Source organism: Suillus subaureus, assembly GCF_016647635.1.
Source record: "Suillus subaureus strain MN1 chromosome Unknown BJ212scaffold_66, whole genome shotgun sequence".
NCBI lineage: Eukaryota > Fungi > Basidiomycota > Agaricomycetes > Boletales > Suillaceae > Suillus > Suillus subaureus.
This window is the reverse complement of record NW_024538622.1, coordinates 34,126-52,938: the sequence shown is the minus strand read 5'-3', so window position 1 is coordinate 52,938 and position 18,813 is coordinate 34,126. Positions and strand designations below refer to the sequence as shown.

General features: G+C 47.8%; 9 protein-coding genes across 9 annotated transcripts; 4 read left to right on the top strand and 5 right to left on the bottom strand.

The window, feature by feature from the left end:
- Positions 1 to 943: 943 nt before the first annotated feature.
- BJ212DRAFT_1591162 (uncharacterized protein) lies at positions 944 to 2,214 on the top strand. Its single transcript, XM_041342509.1, has 6 exons — positions 944 to 1,455; positions 1,506 to 1,536; positions 1,585 to 1,877; positions 1,930 to 2,029; positions 2,085 to 2,111; positions 2,162 to 2,214. Exons 1-3 carry the CDS (start codon positions 1,120 to 1,122, stop codon positions 1,791 to 1,793), a joined length of 576 nt encoding a protein of 191 aa, XP_041186591.1. The 5' UTR covers positions 944 to 1,119; the 3' UTR covers positions 1,794 to 1,877; positions 1,930 to 2,029; positions 2,085 to 2,111; positions 2,162 to 2,214.
- Positions 1,415 to 2,214, top strand: BJ212DRAFT_1395978 (uncharacterized protein; the record flags this gene model as incomplete). The annotated part of the gene is made up of 5 exons (XM_041337195.1): positions 1,415 to 1,437; positions 1,492 to 1,877; positions 1,930 to 2,029; positions 2,085 to 2,111; positions 2,162 to 2,214. Coding segments are annotated over exons 2-5 (275 nt in total), but the record flags the coding sequence as incomplete, so codon positions are not given.
- A 2,077-nt stretch (positions 2,215 to 4,291) lies between these two features.
- On the bottom strand, positions 4,292 to 5,305 carry BJ212DRAFT_957103 (uncharacterized protein). Its single transcript, XM_041344451.1, has 4 exons — positions 4,996 to 5,305; positions 4,851 to 4,939; positions 4,477 to 4,795; positions 4,292 to 4,420 (listed from the first exon to the last, which is right to left on the bottom strand). The coding sequence occupies exons 1-3, from the start codon at positions 5,063 to 5,065 to the stop codon at positions 4,529 to 4,531; spliced, it is 426 nt and encodes a 141-aa protein (XP_041186589.1). The 5' UTR covers positions 5,066 to 5,305; the 3' UTR covers positions 4,292 to 4,420; positions 4,477 to 4,528.
- Positions 5,088 to 7,634, bottom strand: BJ212DRAFT_1581180 (uncharacterized protein). Its single transcript, XM_041342296.1, has 4 exons — positions 7,073 to 7,634; positions 6,901 to 7,022; positions 6,486 to 6,535; positions 5,088 to 6,433 (listed from the first exon to the last, which is right to left on the bottom strand). The coding sequence occupies exons 1-4, from the start codon at positions 7,298 to 7,300 to the stop codon at positions 5,400 to 5,402; spliced, it is 1,434 nt and encodes a 477-aa protein (XP_041186588.1). The 5' UTR covers positions 7,301 to 7,634; the 3' UTR covers positions 5,088 to 5,399.
- On the top strand, positions 7,626 to 9,253 carry BJ212DRAFT_1581179 (glycoprotease family-domain-containing protein; the record flags this gene model as incomplete). Its single annotated transcript, XM_041342295.1, has 8 exons — positions 7,626 to 7,773; positions 7,830 to 7,965; positions 8,017 to 8,077; positions 8,128 to 8,209; positions 8,270 to 8,358; positions 8,414 to 8,707; positions 8,763 to 8,962; positions 9,010 to 9,253. Exons 1-8 carry the CDS (start codon positions 7,698 to 7,700, stop codon positions 9,251 to 9,253), a joined length of 1,182 nt encoding a protein of 393 aa, XP_041186587.1. The 5' UTR covers positions 7,626 to 7,697.
- Positions 9,178 to 11,151, bottom strand: BJ212DRAFT_1469815 (uncharacterized protein). Its single transcript, XM_041339007.1, has 14 exons — positions 11,090 to 11,151; positions 11,014 to 11,031; positions 10,939 to 10,964; positions 10,847 to 10,872; positions 10,755 to 10,792; positions 10,673 to 10,697; positions 10,609 to 10,620; positions 10,535 to 10,550; positions 10,344 to 10,484; positions 10,228 to 10,287; positions 10,151 to 10,178; positions 10,043 to 10,100; positions 9,775 to 9,989; positions 9,178 to 9,723 (listed from the first exon to the last, which is right to left on the bottom strand). The coding sequence occupies exons 1-14, from the start codon at positions 11,123 to 11,125 to the stop codon at positions 9,670 to 9,672; spliced, it is 753 nt and encodes a 250-aa protein (XP_041186586.1). The 5' UTR covers positions 11,126 to 11,151; the 3' UTR covers positions 9,178 to 9,669.
- A 1,844-nt stretch (positions 11,152 to 12,995) lies between these two features.
- BJ212DRAFT_957999 (RNA polymerase II transcription elongation factor-domain-containing protein) lies at positions 12,996 to 14,597 on the top strand. The gene is made up of 5 exons (XM_041344452.1): positions 12,996 to 13,253; positions 13,306 to 13,409; positions 13,465 to 13,548; positions 13,603 to 13,693; positions 13,751 to 14,597. Exons 1-5 carry the CDS (start codon positions 13,103 to 13,105, stop codon positions 14,512 to 14,514), a joined length of 1,194 nt encoding a protein of 397 aa, XP_041186585.1. The 5' UTR covers positions 12,996 to 13,102; the 3' UTR covers positions 14,515 to 14,597.
- Positions 14,598 to 14,680: 83 nt separating this feature from the next.
- On the bottom strand, positions 14,681 to 16,094 carry BJ212DRAFT_1487003 (ferritin-like domain-containing protein; the record flags this gene model as incomplete). Its single annotated transcript, XM_041341202.1, has 5 exons — positions 14,681 to 15,169; positions 15,225 to 15,316; positions 15,374 to 15,707; positions 15,760 to 15,926; positions 15,974 to 16,094. 5 exons carry the CDS (start codon positions 16,092 to 16,094, stop codon positions 14,681 to 14,683), a joined length of 1,203 nt encoding a protein of 400 aa, XP_041186584.1.
- A 387-nt stretch (positions 16,095 to 16,481) lies between these two features.
- On the bottom strand, positions 16,482 to 18,813 carry BJ212DRAFT_957094 (Alpha/Beta hydrolase protein). The gene is made up of 12 exons (XM_041344450.1): positions 18,470 to 18,813; positions 18,324 to 18,409; positions 18,243 to 18,269; positions 18,149 to 18,190; positions 17,997 to 18,096; positions 17,791 to 17,944; positions 17,615 to 17,739; positions 17,473 to 17,566; positions 17,300 to 17,417; positions 17,213 to 17,238; positions 16,744 to 17,157; positions 16,482 to 16,694 (listed from the first exon to the last, which is right to left on the bottom strand). The coding sequence occupies exons 1-12, from the start codon at positions 18,706 to 18,708 to the stop codon at positions 16,581 to 16,583; spliced, it is 1,539 nt and encodes a 512-aa protein (XP_041186583.1). The 5' UTR covers positions 18,709 to 18,813; the 3' UTR covers positions 16,482 to 16,580.

Genomic DNA, 18,813 nt, shown 5'->3' with positions numbered 1-18,813 from the left:
TGGCACTTGCTCATCATTTGATCGGTGGCACAGCGATCTGTAATGACTCAGAGAACTTGGAATTTTTTGAGAAGGCCAGTAATTCTGCAGTGGTTGCGGTCTCACTGGCAGCGTGCCAGCGATTCTGTGGGAGGGATGGCCGAATGGTGCACACAGATTGGACAATGGACGAAGGCGCGTATGATCTACTGAGTAGAAAATCATAGCAGATACGTATCACGTCCACACGTGTTCAAGCTATTATAGACACCGTTGAACAAATCGTAGCGACTCGGATCATACGGTTTGTATATTCTTTTCACTATGTGCATATTAGTGCTGGACCAATTTCATTACTTTTACTAGGCGTCGGCGTTGCCGACTTGTGACCGTGCGGAGCGATTGCCTTTTTATTTGGGACCCTACGAATAATCGACATCGAGATATAGATGCAATGCAAGATACGCCATCGTGCTTTCCCAACTTTCGTTCGACTTCTTATACTACTCAAGATGTACTCGCTTCGTTGTCCTGGCGCACTCTCTTCAATTGAGGTTGTCCTGCATTTTCGTTTTCACAAGTCTTCGTCTCGTACATAGTAGATGCTGGTTTCTGTTGTGTAGTATTGCGCATAGGACATCGTGCCTTGTTGGTGTCCTGTGTCGATTAGAAGTTCCCCAGTAAGAAGCAACACAGTCCTTGCTTTAACGGCTGATACGGTACAAACGCATGATGCGATGGTTGAACTGGAAAATAAGGTCAACTTCGAGTGAAGCATATATTTACAGTAACGCACTGAGTAAGAATGATCCATTTCCATCGTTGTTCCTTGCGCCAGCGACGAGGGTCGTTACATATCTTTCGGAATGTGTATGATGCCCAGTGAGAATCGACAAAATACAGGTAGATACATGTAGATACATAGCTAAGTACCAAACGAGATAGATAGAAATTCAATAAATTCGAGACGTCAAAAATGAAATTGTCTGCAAAATGTCAAGAATCTTTGCAAAGGTAAAAAAACATACAATAAGCAAAGATCACATGCACTTTGCAATGTGCACGGGCAAGCTAAGATCAGATCGCCAATTTCAATATTAATATCACTAAGTCCGAATCTGCAAAACCGTAAGGCATATCATGGACTCTATGGAAGCTGGCGTGCACAGACTCGACGATGGCACTATCATCCATGTGTGCGACTGTAAATCCTGTCTTCGTAAAACAGGCGGGAGGAATTTACGTGTTTCCAAAGCTACTTACTTCAGACATAAGCCCAGCAGATGCACATCAATCTTCCTTCCTCCGATCGCTCTGAGCATTGCGCCAGATCTCCCATCACCAGATCTTCGACGCACCCCTCCACCAGCTGCATCCTCGTCCAGCAAGAGGCCTCAGGAAGATCTCGATGGTGGGGGACCTATAAATCAGAAAAAGGGACGTTCTGACAGCCCAGAACTAGTGCATACATCTGAGGTAAGTCCGATTGTTTTATTCCAGAGGCTCACTCACATATTTCTGAACAGCCTGACCCCCACCCTGATGACGCTCATGAAGGTACGAGTCCTTCTTCTCGATCATGATCGAGAATTTAATATTATCTAGATTTTTATCAGTATGATGGCCTCGAGTATGACACCATACCTGAGGCGCTTCCTGACAATCGGCTTCCTGATGAGGTGCTTCTAGAAGAGGACCAAAATTCCGACCAACCTCGTGGTTCTCAAGGTGTCGCACAGCCAGACCAACAACCACCGGCGGCACCTATTGAATCTGGCTTCACTCGCTGTGAAAATGGAACTCGTCAATGCTAACACGATCGACTCGAAGGCTGATGCCATCAAGAAGCGACAGCCGAGTACCAAGCCGATGCGTGTGAGCCCCAAGATCACGGCGCGGTGAGTCCTATTCCATATTTTTCAGTAATTAAGCTCATTACTATCTGTCTAGGAATCTTTGCGCCCTCGAGTGGCAGTCAAACGGCCATCAAAAGGAACCAGCCAGTGTCTTCGCTACTTACTGGAATAGGTTGTCTACAGCTGACAAAGAGGTTCGTTTAATTTTCTTTTATTAACATCTAACTAACCTGTCTACAATCACACTAGTTATACAAGCGCAAAGCAGCTGTTCGGGTGAGTGTTTTTTGCATTGCTATCACATGTACTGACCGCATGTTCTATAGCTGTCTGCCACAGGACTGGCTCAAGCAGACGACAACCAGGATGAATAGTGGGCGGGATGGCGGGGAGGGGGCGGGGAGGGCGGGGAGGGCGGGATGGCGCACTAGGCGCAGCGATACCCAATCTAGTAATGCTTGCGATACCACCCTAACCCTGGCGATACCTACAGATAATCTTATTTGCTCTCATTAGATCTGTTTTTGTAACAAATCGCGTGATAAATTCGTATGTAAATGGATATCTGTGCAGCGAGAATCGCATCTAAACATCTAAATTTTCTCTCGATGTCTTTCTTTTTGCGTCTCGAAAAGTCTCATTTGTCAAAAGAGGTCAAACGGTATCGATATTTTTCATAGGGATTATTTTTTTAGGCTTCTATCTACGTATATCTACCTGTATTTTGTCGATTTTCACTGGGTATGATGAATCAAAGCTCCGCAGATGAAATCTCAGCTTTGTTTACAATTTTCGATAAAGGGTGGACCGCACGCACGACACAGAGACTAGAATGGCGGGACACCCGTGAGAATGGTATATTCCGGATTTCATGACGTCACTGTGTCAGGTCGCCTTTGGTACCATAATGAGTCAGATTTCTTTGGTGTTGTTTTGAATCTGCACGTCACGCAACATTGTAGATGACCGTGCTCCGCACGGTTATCTCAAGCCAACTGTTAGATTCATCCTATTATGTGAACCTCTTTCAATTTCTGGCCTCCCGTGCCATCCCATGTGCTCGCCTTGCATGTCTGGTGATTTGTTCGTAACCAAGCACTATCTCACACGAAGTATACGTTTAACGTTTAACCCTATTGTGCATTGTCACTAAGAGGGCTTAGTAGTGATCCTCAGTGCAACTGCTGTTCTCAACATCTTGAACTTCACTCATCGAGGTTTACATGGTCCCTGAAAACATCTAGCATGCTGGGATCACTGTTGTCAGTCGGATTTCACCAATCTGCAAACGTCTCCCGGGTTTTTGGAATGCTGTTGAATCAAGCTGGTAAATCCATCAGGTTCCATCACCCACCGAACACAAATCCTCGTTTGTCGTTTCGGTTGTCAGCCACTTCGAGCAGACCCTCGCATGCTAATTGATCTACGCCGGTAATTTATCTGCATCCATCCAGCGCAGACCTGGATTCAGGTGCTATGCGACACTGTTTCGACTGCTTTGTGCATGCCGGCCGTCCATCCGCCGACTTGTGCGATGGTGGCATCATCAACATTTAGTAAAATCCGAAAACAAAGAGGGGTATGCAAAGCACGGAACACCTTGACACAGTACATGTGATCCACCTTTTCAGCGAGCAACGTGCCACGTTTATTGGGGCAACCAGGCAAGAGTTGAACAAGTAGACGATCCAACAGATGCTGGCCCGAAAAGCCAGAAAGCTCACAATGTGATGGGTGAAATGACGCAGAATAGCTTGGGCGCAACCGCCCTTGAGGCAGACTTCCGAATGCGCACTTTGCAAAATTTCAGCAGCAGCTCGAAGTACCGGAGTAGCTAAGGGGGTCAGATTTTCCTGATACGTTACTTCCGGATAAGAACCCCTCATTTAACCACAAGAGAAGGATCGACTCCACAGAGAAAGGAACCGTTGCGCGATAAGAGAGGAAGCGATGGAACATGCTACAGTGTCTGTACAGCAAACTCTCAAAATCTGCACGATCGAGAAAACGACGTGGTCAGGCCCTGGGTCGATACGAATGCAAATGCCCAACTATGCCACCAAATAAGACAGACACAGCACGTGCGCAAGAGTCGCATCGAAAACAAGACTTGCTGTGAAGAGAGAGCGGACTGTAACCACGGAGAGAAACCTGCACCAGTCGAAAATACGTCTGGATGGTACTCCGGATAATATAACATAAGGAATGTGCGGGTAATGCGTGCAATTTGCTGTTTGGGAGACGATCATCAAAATCAAGGACGTGGAATATTGTATGTTTCTACTGAATACCTGGTAAACATTTGAATCCTAGGTTATGGTGCTCACTTCGGGGCAGAACGGTCTAAAGTATAACTTTGCAAGTTAACCCTACGACGTGTCATCGACCAAAATCACAACAATTCGGCATTTGTTTGAAGGTCGAATGGAACGTGTCTCTGACCACTAAAAGCTGTCCCAAATATGAATGGTATAAGTACAAGATGAACTACCTACAACGCAGCAGAAATTATATGTATCGTTCAACGGCATGGCTAGTTGTGTGCACCGCGAATGCATCGCCAACTTGACGTGGACATAGCTCCTCTGTATAAAGAGAGATCAATGAATGTCCTTTAAAAAGCAAAGCAAGTGCCTCTCACGAGAGGGGTACCAGAGACCCAGCACCGAAACCAGCATAAATGCAGTCCATCTTCACATCCGGCAGCGGGCGATCGCTCGTCCCTTTGTAAAAGTGTCAAAATAGCACCATTGTGAGCATATAAGCACCCTACCAGCATGACAGCACGGAATTCCGTCCTCCTTATGTCCCCACCACATCAAAGGCGACCACTCGTCTACGAGGTTGGCGAGCGTCTGGAGGTGGCCATATGCAGCCGGCTGGGGGCCACGCGGCCAGCGCAGTGCGACGAAAGTGAAGAAACAGGCAAATATAAACAACGCTATGCACAGGTTCCAGATCTGCATGAGGGTGTGAGGGTGTCGCAGCAGTTTTACATAGGCAGTAAGTGCGAACCTGGGTAGTGAACATGGCCATCGAAAACTCTGCCAGCTGCCCGTCATATGCGATGTTAGTTATGTTGAATGCAAGCCCAAACATCCAGTCTGTGATCATCGAGGATGGTGTTTAATAATAAAAATACTAGACGAGAATGACTCACGCAGGAAAGGCTTCGCGACGAAAAGTACGAGACAGATTGGATGAGTGAAAATCGTCTTCAACGGGTTCATCGCCACTTGAAGTCCTTTCCTTCCGGTAGCGCATCTCCACTGTCTTTCGTCTCGAATGACATTTGCGATGAGCTCCGAGCAATGCAGCCCAAGTGTCAACGGTCCCTGGACAACTGCGATGTTGACCAAGAGCAGAATCTACAGTAGAAAACTGAAATTCTGAAGATAATACTGAATTTGATTGGACAGCAACCTAGGCAAGAACGACCACGTTTGTGGGGTTAGCGCATTGGACGCGTAACTCAAGTACTTGTCCCAGATATACATGACGAGTGCGGCCCATCCAGCGCATGCTGCAACGATCACCCAAAGAAAAATGACAACTTTCCGGATGCTAGGGTGAGCATGCCACGCCGAGGGCTGTATCTCTCGTGGCTTTGCTGGACCTCCATCCGTGTCTAGGGTCAGATACACAACGCATGCACCGCAAAGTAACAGGAGTCAATCGCGTGTGGTGGACCAGTGCGGCGGTCAAGTCGAAAGGTGAGGAGCTCCACGTCAATATTTTGACAGCCTGCATCGCTGACAATGCGATCGTCACTTGAAGAAGGAGTGCAACGCCCAAAATGATGAAAGGTAACTCTGTAAAGGCAATAACACCGTCCAGTATTTCTGATGTTGGTGTCGACGGAGAGTCGAGACACACGACGAGTGAGGCCGAACTGTAGGATATAATGAGGAGGACAGCCGAGATACCGTTAAGCAGAGCGCCGTTAGGGTTATACCATCCACGAGCTGCGGTTAGAAGGCGCAGATTGGTGTTGAAGCGAAGCCGGGACTCAGAGGCTAGCGCAGAGCGCAATGAGATGCCGTATAGGAAGCCTATGGACTCAGTGCATAACGTGATAATTAAGTTCAGTGTCAGGGTGAATATCTCCCACTGCAAGGGTAACCGAACATCATCCACATTCACGGGGGCTGTGTTGACCATGACCACACCCAAGACTCCGTGATTAGCCAGAATGACAATGCCCACAACGATGCATGAGCAACTGAAGATGCATGAGCATGCCACTCCGACAAGGGCATATCTGCGACTCGTCAGACTGCGGTCGTAGAAATCGGTTCCAGTATCAGCAGTGGACTTCGCGTCAGATATTATCGGGTCAAAGTCCTGGTGACCCGGAAGTGTGTCATATGCAAGAAGGCTGGATGGATGCCAATTTTTCTCTGTCAGTTTGGAAGAAGCTGTCATGGGAGGCAGAGACAGGAGGGCTGGCGCATTATGAACAAGCAGATTAAATATATTTCGCTTATGAGCATAGCCTCCGGTGCATGTGACTTCCTGATGGAAGAGCGGTCGTGCAGCGGGATATTTGTGTGTATCCAGTGCACCGTTGATTGACGTCACATCATGATCCAGCGATACTGAAAGTGCACATGTCAGGATGGTGATCGTTCAAAGCCAGTTAAGTCTAACTTGCTTGTACTGCACACAAATCCGTGCAAGATGCACAGACCGGCCGTTGTCTGCCAATTAAGTAAGGCCAATGAGAAACTGGATGAGAAAATGCCAATCAGAAAGTAGCAGTGATATCTGGCATAAAGAGGGTCTGCATGCGTAAATTGCGTAAATGCGACTTCAAAGATGCCAGCCTTGGTGAGAACGCCAAGTCGATCAATTGATGCATCCCAGTCCATTGAAAGTGGCGCAGTATTTGTTGCCTCGTGTTAAAGAAGCCGGGAAGCCACGCCATCATACTGCATTGAATTCGGCGGTCCATTATAGGAAGGGGGAAATACAGTAAGCATACAAGATCCTCACCTCACTTCACGAGCGTATTGCCCCTGCGCGATGTGCCAATGAGAGTTACCCGACGTAATGTTGCACATACCTATTGACCATGGCATGTCCACGCGCCAGCCCTTTCTCAGTGATAGCTTTGCTATCTCCGTTAACAACAGCAATAATCTCCTGTGCTAAACGCTCCTCCACCGTCTTCCCTCTCTTATTTTGCTGCCAGCCAATGCAGCATGAACACCCGCCTTATGTGCGGTAAGTCTCACAACGTTCTTTCCTGAGCGCTTCTGTGACATGCACTTGACAGCAGGGGAAACGGTGATGAGAGCATGGCGGTGGACAGGTAGCGGCGGCGCGCGGGTAAGAGTGCGAATATAAAGGAGGGTACGGGAGACGATGCGCTCTGCCCTTACACGCTTTCCATAGTTAAGTAGGGGAAATGCGAAGAAATGAAGAAGGGGATCAGAACCGTCAGATGCTGGTGGAATGAGCATTTATGATGCGTCTGGAGTTGAATTCTGAATTGAGGGCATGCACTGAGGGGAGATAATATGTGTGATAGTGATGAAGTCTTCAAGTCGAGGCCTGATGAAGATCCCATTAGAGTTAAGTAACACTAGGCACTCTGGTCGAGTGTTCATTCAGCGGCAGTAGAACTATTAGCATGACGAGCAAGGACTGGGAGTGCGAGTCTCAGCACGATAATGGATGGAGTTATACGTTGAGGACATGATATTAATTAGAAACAAGTATCTCGACAATTTGAACGTTGCTCAGCGCATTAAGCTTGACGATCACAACGCAAGCAAGACTCAGAATCGAACATAAAGACCGACGCAAACAAACAGCAGCAAACCGACGACGCTTCCGACGCCTTTGACACCACTTTTCATGCCCATTCTCGAAAGTGGGCTTCGCAGACAAGATGTCTTATTACTTCGAGCACTGAGGAGTGTACCTCGTACTGGTAAGTCCTTATATTTTTTGTCACTCGATACCAACAAAATTTTCGTTAGCGCATAGGACGTTCCGAGCGCATACGGGAAGGCGCACGTTTACTGTTCTCGGCTTCGAGAGCTCAGCAGGATGACACCTGTGCAGCCGTCGTGACATCCTCACGTCAAATACTTTCAAATGTTGTTGTGAAGCAGCACGATCTGTGAGCCCCTTCTGTGTCCAGCGCATGTTTGTCTGACCCCAAATCAATCAGCCACGAAGGTTTCGGCGGCATTCATCCATCTGTAGCTATTGAAGCACACCAGCGTAACATGGTGAATGCGTCCCTTTCTCCCAAGTTGTTTGCTCCGACTCAAGTCTTTAGCCGGGTGCTGTCAGAATGGCTCTCGAACAGGCACATATTAGCATTCACGATGTCGACGGGATTGCATTCACGCGAGGTCCAGGTATCCGCGCCTTCCCTTTAAATCTGCAGCAAACGTTCCTGACCTGTAAGTTGTTTGTAGGAATTGGAGGCTGCCTTAGTGTGGGCTCGAATGCTGCAAAGTCGCTCGCCGCCGCCCTCGGTAAGCCTCTTGTCGGTGTCCACCACATGGTTCGTTCGCACATAATTTTTCTTTTGAGCACTACACTTTTTCATCTAATTTCAGCAAGCACACGCCTTGACCCCCCTGCTCACGACTCCAACTGCGGATCTCCCGAAGTTTCCTTTCTTGACACTGCTCATCTCTGGAGGCCATACGCTTCTGCTTTTAGCTTCATCTCCTACCTCATTCCAGATCCTTGCGACAACAGCAGACGCGAGTATTGGTCGTGCGTTTGACAAGGCAGCCCGAGCACTTGGCCTGTCCTGGGGAACCAGAGGCCCTGGTGCAGCACTCGAGGAGCTCTGCCGCATGACAAATGATGAACTGGAATCCCTACCTGATATTCCACCGTTCACCGTGCCGATGCCGGGAAGACTTGCCTTTTCTTTTGCATCCCTACAATCTTCAGTAGACCGCTACATTTCTCTCAGTGGACGAACCTCTGTCCAGTTCACATAAAATTGCCTTGGCTCGTGCATTCCAGACAGCCGCGGCCCGTCAACTCTGTGCTAAACTTACGTTGAGCCTGCAAAATCTCGAGCTGAAAGGCGTGAATGTTAGGGATGTCGTCGTTAGCGGTGGGGTCGCCAGCAACATCTTTTTACGCGAAAGGTGAGTTTCCAAAGCTCGGTTTTCTTTCTCGTGCTTAGCTTCCGCAGGCTCCGAGCAGCACTGGATGAGTACAGCTCTGATGAGCGCATATCGCTCCATTTCCCCCCGCTGGAATTATGCACAGGTCAGCGTTTCGATGTGTCAACCGATTCACAGGGTTTGAAAATCATTGATACAGACAATGCAGCGATGATTGCATGGGCTTCGATGCATCGGTTCCTCGCTGGTGACTATGATGACTACACAATAGACCTTCGTCCCAAGTGGAGTATTGAGGATATCAGAGTATGAAGCGTCTTGCAATGATGACTAGTCGCATACTTTTCCTTGGTGTATTCAATCACACAAGAACTCCAACTTTGTCTATAGCAATTTACGGGTGGCTTGATGGCGTGAGACATTGCAATTGGACAGCGTCGAAGTAGAGGAGGGTTTTGTACATCGGGGCGGCGGATGGCAAGTCCACTAGTGGTATATGTGCGAGAGTCCCGTTGATCCAAGCGCATGAAAACTCATGTATGCCGAATAACCAAGTAGTAGCTCCTTGTGGTTCTAGGTAGCAGTGATATATATGAAACCCACAAATGGAAGCATGATGGATTATGTAAATTCCTGTCCCGACACTGCGATAATCTAATAAAGACGAGTCCCATCTCGCGAAGAGGCGGACGACACATGATACATACATACATACTAGTATTGATACATCACATTGATGAGTGGGAATCCATCTCTACCGTCACCTCGATGGGCCGTTGTGGCTAAAGCGTAACAATCAGTACTCTTCCATCGCCAGCAACGCAACTACTAACTGTGGCAGATCGAGTAAGATGCATCACATCATCGTCAGGATGTTTAAATATATTTTTCCGGGATCCCTGGAATTCCTCCTCTTGGGACGCCATAACGTTCAACTCTGGACGATAGACACTGTGGCGTATGTGGACTTCAGAAGAATGACCAGTTTCGGCGGCGGGCTGCAAGTAGGATCGCGCATTCAGAAGTGCGAGGAATGAGTTGACGTATACTGAAAAAGGATCAGTAGTCAGCATAATATTCTGAGAATGCTCTGGGTTATACATTTAGCCATTAAAAATTCAACGCTGAGGAAAATGAAGTTGTGCGGCATCACTGCGCACTGTAAGGACCTCAGAGACAAGATGAGTAGTACAATCGCCGGAGGCTTACTGTAATCATAGCTGTCAGTGAACACGCGCTACATGGGATATGAGTCAAGATGTGGACTAGCCTGGAAGAAGGAATACCTCGTCAGACAGCCCGTGTTGATAATGTAAGCCATGAGTTTTGTGATCAGGGAATCGGTGCTAAGTACTCCGTGTTAGTATGTCAGATCCCTCGATGCGAACAGACCGCTCCTTACCTAGAGAATCCAGTACGGGAAGTAGCGAGGAGATAGCATAGCGATGATGCGATAACGAAATCGATGAAAGCAACTGTGCCCAAGGACATGAATGTCGACCACTCGATTTTTATCAGATCCGTGAACACATGACACTGATAGCTACTCGCTATCAGTAATTTGTGTATTTATGGACACATTGTTTGACTCACATGGCCCAAATAAGGGCTGAAGTTGGATTACAATGATGAGCCGACCGCAAAAGTACCGAGCTTTGAATTCTCACCGATGGCAACACCTGAAGAAATTTTCAAAACCGAGCAAAGAGGAATACCAAATGACAAACTCACCTGAACCTAAAGTTACAATTACGCCCTAATATTGCATCGTCAAAATCCATGCCATGATACGTGATCATCGATTTGGACCCACCACCGCTATAGGGAGGACTCTAGATCGGCCCTTTCCAACTGGTACACTGCATCAGTCTTGATGAACCATTGGCTCGATAGGGAAACGCCTACCTATCCATATGCGATGAAAGTACAGACTGCGAACCAATAAAAGCATCACATTAATCCTTCAATTTGTAAATGACAGTACACTTCCAACTTACAGATGTACCCCGTAGATGATTATAACCTGTAATGGATCTGTGGGTGAATCGCAATGCATGGGAAAACCCACTTACATCAATGACTATTTGAAGCTGCACGAGTCCATCAATATCATAGTGGAGGTCGCACGGAAGCCACAACAAAACTCACTTTGAAGCTCCACACAATTTCTGTGAGTACACTCATGTCCCCGTAGTGGGCCACTAAATAATAATAGACGCAGTGGACTATCAAGAATAGGTGCAGAGCATCGAGTGTCCTTAAATTTCAGGTTAGGGCGTAAACTCACTGCGCTCGACGATGGCAACTGGAGAGTATACATACCAAAGCAAGACGACCTAATGTAGCATCAACGAGTGAACTGAGAGGAGGAAGCATCGACGTACGGCTAGCTTAAGGAATGATATCCCTATGCCCCTGTGCGTCTGAAAGTAGAAGAAAGCTTGAATGTTACTCAGACCAAAGAGACTGTTCCGTGAGATATGTTAGGACGACAAGGCTCGATGAAGCCCTAAGCTTTGCGAGTAGATAGGTCACTAACATTGCTGCCAAGGTGACCCCAATAAACAATGCCCCAAATGTGTTCCCGAGTTGAAGTTGAGAGATGAGGACCTGCGTTGGGGAAGACATTAATGTTGGCTGGGGCTGGAGTCCATTCCAAGTAAAGCAACGTTTGCGCCGTACTATATATCCTACAGCCACAGAAGGACACGAGACCAGTAAATGGCATAGATCTAGATCTGTTATGTGATTCGGACTGTGTAGCTGCTCCGCAGATAAGCATGTAAGTGGGAGCATACCTCTCAAATATGATGAAACACAGCCTCACACAGTGCCAGAAGGATGATGAAACACTACTTCGGAAGTTCGAATCGTTTCACATACCATCATGGTCTTCCCATCGTTAGCTATCATTAGCCTATTAGGATTGCCTACATATATCATACACGTACAAATTCCAGGTCTATGAAAAGAATCGCCAATAAGTAAATTATGCTGGCACAAAGTAAGATCAATGACAAATTGGGCAACCTACAAGCTGAAAAACACGAGTTGCATTTTGTGCCATATACCGCAGCCTTCGGTGGAGGCACGGGGATTCATCATGGCACTTAAGCATGATCCCATGATGGCCTCAGCCTCCGAGTCCAACAATCATTTGCAAAGGAGGTACCGATATAATTTGAGGGGTCTATTCCACGACCTTCACTTGGTTGGCCTCAGCGGGTTATGATAGTCCCGGAGGACGCGTGAACGGGCGCATCGATTAAGTTAGCACGCATAGATGAAACTCGTGACTAATACCTCAGACTCGGAAATGACCTTTCACGGCGTCACTGCAGGTGCTCTTGACGATAAGCGTGTTAACCATGATGCGTAATGATTACTTTATTGACATGAAGGTCATTCAAGAGTTAGCGTCAGCGCTCAGTGTACGTATACAGCACCAGTCCGTCAAGTGCTCCGAGTCTCACTTACACCCAGTTGGCAACTCAGGCTCGGCACCCCCAATTCTCGCCCCACTACTCATTCCGTCTCTCATTGTTCCTTCGGCGTCCCTTGTCGTGCTATGGGGGAATTTTTTTGCGAAGCATCAATAGACGAGCTAGGGGACACCCGGCGGCCTTTCTCGAGTGTTTCAAGTTTCGACCAATGTGGCGACTTCGACTACAACAGCATGCAGAGCACAGGCTGCGATGCATCGATTCCCCGTTGGTGGCTATGATAATAGTAGACATTCGTGCCAAGTGGAGCATTGAAAATGGTAGAGCATGAAGTGTCTTGAAAGTGTGGCTAGTCGTAAGTATGTTCATGAGGCAGCTCTTCACTCGATTACACAAGCCTGAGGGCGGCTGTCAATGACTCAAGCATGTGATCCGAAATGTTCAATTTAAGCGTCTGGTCGTTAGCAACATATGATCCGAGCTTGCGATCGAGTTAAGACATTTGATTGTCATAGGGCAGTATGTTGCATTACTGACAGTGTAAAGACGAGTTGGTTTGAAAGGTCTACCTGAATCGAACCTATCTTGTCCACAACGCGGGAAACAACAAGGAAACAATGAACGTTTATGAACACTGCCAAGCTTACTTCAGCGTTGCTTCAGCATTATTATTGATCCAAGTCTTTCCTTTCGCCTCCTAGTCAAGCCTCGACACGCGATGGCGACTACAGATACCCAATGGATGCCCACAACAGGCCGACACCCCGTAGCAATAGGAACTTCACTGAGGCGCGCACTCAAAGCCCGCAAGGGCGTAGCTCCACCGAAGCGCTCTAATCTCCCCGACAAGGATTTCTACTCCTTCAGGTGTACGAAGCCTTTTATTGTCAGTTTCTAGGCGTGCTGAAAGACACGGGGCAGATAATTTCAAGCCTGAGTCAATAGAACCCAGCAGGTCTGGAACGGTTGAAGTAAAACGCGGGAAAGACTCGACCAGTGTCACTTTAGAACGCCCTAGCACACAGGTATGGCGTATATGCTATGCTCAGCTTTCAGAGCCTTCGTTGATGATTTTGAAAGGCGGGCGAAAACCATCTCTTCAAAGGAACTGAACAGCCGGTGAAGGAGTATGATTGTGTTCTAATTTATGATGAGGAACTGGGAGTGAGTAACCGTTCTCTTGTATTCTGTTGGATCTAGCTCGTGACACTGCTCCAGACATTCACCCTTGAAAAAGTAGAGTGCTTCATGGGCTTTACATACGACAAGAAAGTCTCTTCTTCCAGCTCCAGCTTTACTCGAAAGTCTCGTAAGTTGTCTACCTAGTGCTTGATCGGGCATCGTCATTCATGCTAGTGACTTCCAGCCTCTGCAACAACTCCTCCTGCAGCACAGCTTAAAGACGCGGGAGATTTGGAGAAAGAGCTAGAACGTGATCTTTTAGGGCTCTCAGATGCTGATGGTGAGGCCGTGGACGACGTCGACGACATTTTGGCGAAGGTCACGGTGCAAAGGCAAGAGGAGGAAGAGGAAGAAGAGGGCGAGGAAATTGAAATACCTCCTCGTAAAGCTCCTTCGCCACTTCCGCCACCTCCAAAACCTAAAGCGTCTCGCCCTACCGCCCCACCTCCAAAAAAGCATGAGTCCGAACCGAAGCCGAAACCCAAACCCAAGGAAGTGCCGAAGGCAAAGAGAGAAATCAATACGTACAGAGAAGATTCCGACTTGGAAGAGGTTCTTGATTTTGGTCACCCCGCTCGCCCTTCGAAACGTCCAAAGCCGTCTGTCTCAACCGTACTAGCCTTGCCAGGAACAACGCCTTCTTTCGTGCCTCCTGCTCCTCCTACAAAGCCTGCAGCAGCAGAGTCGGATTCTGAAGAAGACTGGGATGAAGTCACTCACAATGATCCAGTGGAGGAAGAGATAGATCTTGACGCCTTCGGGCGGGAGATGGAAGCTGAACTCGAAGAAGAATCTGACGATGATATATTGATGGCAGCAATGTCTCCAGATCTTGAACCAGTGGCAAATGTCTCTGGACGACCCATGTCACTCAATCAATTCGCAGGCGGTCAACTCAGTGCGGATGAAGACGATACATCGTCCAGCGAGGATAGTGATGAAGATTAAGTCCATTCCTTGCAGTACGTTCTATCGTTGTACAACTCATACCCTATGAATATCGTCCTCCTCTACCAATATTCCGTAAAGTCACCACATCAGTTCTGATGTACTTTAGATATCTGTGCAATATAATTTGATCCAGCGTCTCATAGTCCGTATTAATTCTCGACCTTTATCTCGAACCCATAGATGTCACAGCACTCGCGAGAATACTACTAACTTCAGATGGCGAGATCGTTCTGGTCACAGCCGTCCAATCATTGGTGACTGTGGTGGAAGCCATAGCCCGAGAAGTAGACGTCACGCTTGAAGTGACGGTACCTCTTGTGACTGTGCTCGGAGTGGCTGGAGTCAAAGTGACTGTCGTTGGCGCCGCGAAAGATGTTGTAGTGTGTGAGGTGCTGCTGGTGGTCACGGTGGAGTTGAGACCAGGACGTGCTGCAATAGCTAGCGCATCCTGTTGATTGTCGATGAAGATCATCGTTGGACCTGCGACGATAGTGCCGATCGCGGCATCGCGGATGTTATTCGCAAGGGGCTGACTACTGTTGGTCACGAACACCAACATAGGACCAGTAACGTTCGCCGGGACGCTGCAGTTAGATAGCGGCTGTGAGATGGCAACAGGCAAGCCGCCAGAGAGGAATTGGCAGGACAGGTTCTGGCGTAAGTTACGTGTTAGTTGTTGTGCGACAGACCAACGAATATGGACAGACCTCTACAGTTCCGTTCAGTGCGGCAGAGGTGAAGGTCAACTTCGTTCCTGCTTGAATGGGACCAGAATTGTTCACTTTGAGCGGAACATTTGCTAAACGAGGGTGTTTCAAGGTAAACGAGAGGACAATCAATTACACCAGGTACGTACCTGGAATTCCGAGGTTGCATCCAGAAATTAACCCCCCTGTCAATGCAAGAATCTCAGATGGATTCAAAGCGACATCAAACGCCTGAGGGATCGCGGTGGCCCCTGCCAGCACATTAAGAATAGTTTGGTGGCGCGCCTCAACCGTCATAATGGTGGCAGCTGCAGTGGAGAGGACCGTGTCGTTGATCAAGGTCAGGGCGCCAAGGTAGGCGCTCACACCAACATTTTCCACGAGCCTTGCTGCCGCCACCATAGTGGGTACATCGGTGAGCAAGGAAGCAACGTTGAATGTACAGTTTGATATCGTTTGGCCTCCCAACGCATTAATAGCCGACTAAGAGGATGTCAACGTCATACTCAAAGATGTTACATATGATTTGACACACCTGTAATGTAGTTGTGTGCGTGGATTCATCTTTGAAGATAGCCTGAAACTGTTGCAAGGGGACCTGGGCCGAAGCAAAGCCTGCTGCCGTGAAATCTGACTGATTGAACTTTTGAAGAGCCTGCGCGTAGAAAGTGGACTCGAGCTGCTCCAGTACGTTGGCGAACTCTGTTCTATTGTGAGAGCTTGTTCTAGAATAATACAGAAATACTCACGAAGGGCCACTAATGTGGAAGAGCTTGTAGACCGTGCTATTGGACGTGCTGTGGCTGGAGCTAGCAGCTGGAGCAGGGCGAAGCCAGCGCCGCAGAGCGAGTATAGTAAAGTGAAAGCCATAGCTCGAAACTAAATGGAAGTTCTACGGGGAAAAAAAGGCGCAAGGAAAGATATGAAGGAAAAGGCCAGGTGCACCTGTGCAACCCAAGTCAAGATAGAATAGGGGATCCTGGATAGCGCAACAATTCGTGAGCTACGTTCATTCGAGTCCTTGCGGCAGACATACCTCTAGGGAAAGCCCACAAACAATGAACGGAGGTTGCAAAAGAGGTGGACAACACCGATACGCCATCAGGATGAATGTTGTTTTTATCTCATGCACAAGTGATTGGCTGTGTTTACAATGCACTGTTGTTGCAGGGAGGGGTCCCGATTGGGCCTGACAATTTGACAGCTGCGCCTTGGCTGCGTTGTCGCGGTGATCAATGTTCATAGTTACCGTTGAAAAAAAACACTTCAAATTTCAAATCAGATTAGCTAAGACACAAGAACTTCGCCGCGTTGCGACACTTCCTCTCTCGATACTGAAATAGCGACGCTCAGCTATCAAGTGGCTGTGTTGGCTGTGTCAGTGTGCATGTCTTTGACACCGTAAATGGCTTGATTGGCGAGCCATCTGGAAACTAGAGCCTGTGCTTCTGCAGGTTTGTCATGAGGGACGTATAAAAGGGTCAGCTGAAGGGCGGAGCCAGAACGACAAAGGACTCATCATGTGGCCGGCACCCAGCACCGTAGCAAATGTCAGAGGGCCAGCATTCTTGGTTTCACCTGCTTTTTCCCCATCGACATACCAAGACTGCCAGCTCTCTTTCACGTATGCAGAACGTCCCGTCCAATCTAATTTATCCACCCACAGCTTATTTGCAATCCAATTGCACTGCCAGTCATAAGTGCCAGCATAAATCAACACTCTAATGTTCCTCTCCAAGAGGGCTGCAACGTAGTGTTGGGTATGGTGTGCCCACTTATCAAGGTGAGAGACAAAGTTTCGCCCGACAACACCGGAGCATAGAGAAAATTCACCGGGGCTTTCAGCACCAAGCATCTTCCGTGTCTCTGGCGCATCAAGGAAATCTCGGATAATGGCGTCTCCTGCATAGCACAGCTCTTGGTCTTCACAGGTCTTCAAAGTGGGCAAAGTCAACAGCTACGTCACGTTATATCAAGGAACCACCGACCATCGAGATATCGTACACATTCCGACCTTACATCCAAAAGTAATAGTAATTCAGTAGTGGTTTCCAGCAAGTCTTGGTTCAACTGACCACTCGCCCACATTGCAGTGCTAAGCTGTGTGTCGCAAAAGGCAACAGCAGCCCCGCAATTCATGTGATCAAATTGGTCGATGCACCCATCACGCATGAAAGCTTGACACCGAGGTAACTGTGAGATGCGTCATCAAAAAACGGAGGGACGACAAATTAGGATAAAAACCCACCGCCGACTTCATGCGCACACAAGTGCTAATTTGTTGAAATGGTATTTCTAGGGCAGCAGTACCGCATTCAATCTCATAACGCCCTTGGTATAAACTAAGATTCATGAGAGCTATTGAAACTACAGTAAAGTCATTTACTCACGTTGAGATATCAGTGATACCATTTCCGATCAGGACGCTTTGAAGGTTGATGGTCGGTCGTCCCTCTGCCTTTGCAATTTCATTCTGATCATAAATTTCACTGGCAAAGATAGGAAGATACCGCCCCTTAAATCCAACGTTATCAGAATCATCCAAAATCATGGATATGTTACTTACGCCGTACGATTCACCAGCGAGGTGCAATGGTCTACCCTCGAATTGTTTGAAAACCTCGAAGAAAATTGTGATGAACGCATGCACATTCTGAGCAGCATCCTCCGTCGTCTCAACTGTTTCACCAAAGTCGGCGTATGAGTAGCCTACTCCAACTCTACATTCACAATATTAATAATAAATGTAGATGATCTGACGCATGAGCCTACGGTTGGTCCAGGAAGAAAATATTGGCTTCTTTATTCCATGAATATGGGTTCCAATTGGTACCATTTGGGGATGAACCGTCGACATCGATGCTACATGGCCCTAGTGTTCAAACTGTTTGAATGGATCACGTCATATATAGTGATGTCCGCACCATGTTCAAATAACAGGCCAAGCGCAGAAGAACACCCGGGACCTGTGAGTTGTAGTGAAGGAAGGAAAGGACCTAGCGACGCGGTACATCACACCTCCATTGATCCACATCATCACATCATCTAAAGAATACCATTGATTTAATGCGCAGGATGCCAAAACAACAAACTATGCACCAGTTTCAGGGTTTCTGCGACTTTCAAAGAAGTAGAAGAACAAGTGCTTTGCTCCCTGATCGACATCAAGATAACCGGTGTACACACTAAACAAACGCTCAAGTAAACCTTTTCCACTCATATCTCGTTCAAGTCCAAGCACTCACGAAACAGTGGGGTCGCAAAAGTCTGACTTTTTGATGCGAACGGCGTGGTGAGGGAAGCGGGCATGAGACAAAGTTGTGAAAGAGTCCACAGCCGCAAGAGAGGCCAGGCTTTCTGGCACAGTCGGACGGGCATATGAAACTGTTTCGTTGCGGAGCTTATCATCCGTGAAAATCGTCTGCTTGTGAGCACCAATGCCAACAGCTAGGGTAAGTAGAGCCACCAGTAGCCTGATAAGCATGTTTGATTGATGTCCTGAACGCGGCGAAGTAGTCTCGACTTCGGACGGTATTTAAATATCTGGAACCGAGACTACTCCGACGGCGATAGCAAGAGGGAAGTTGCA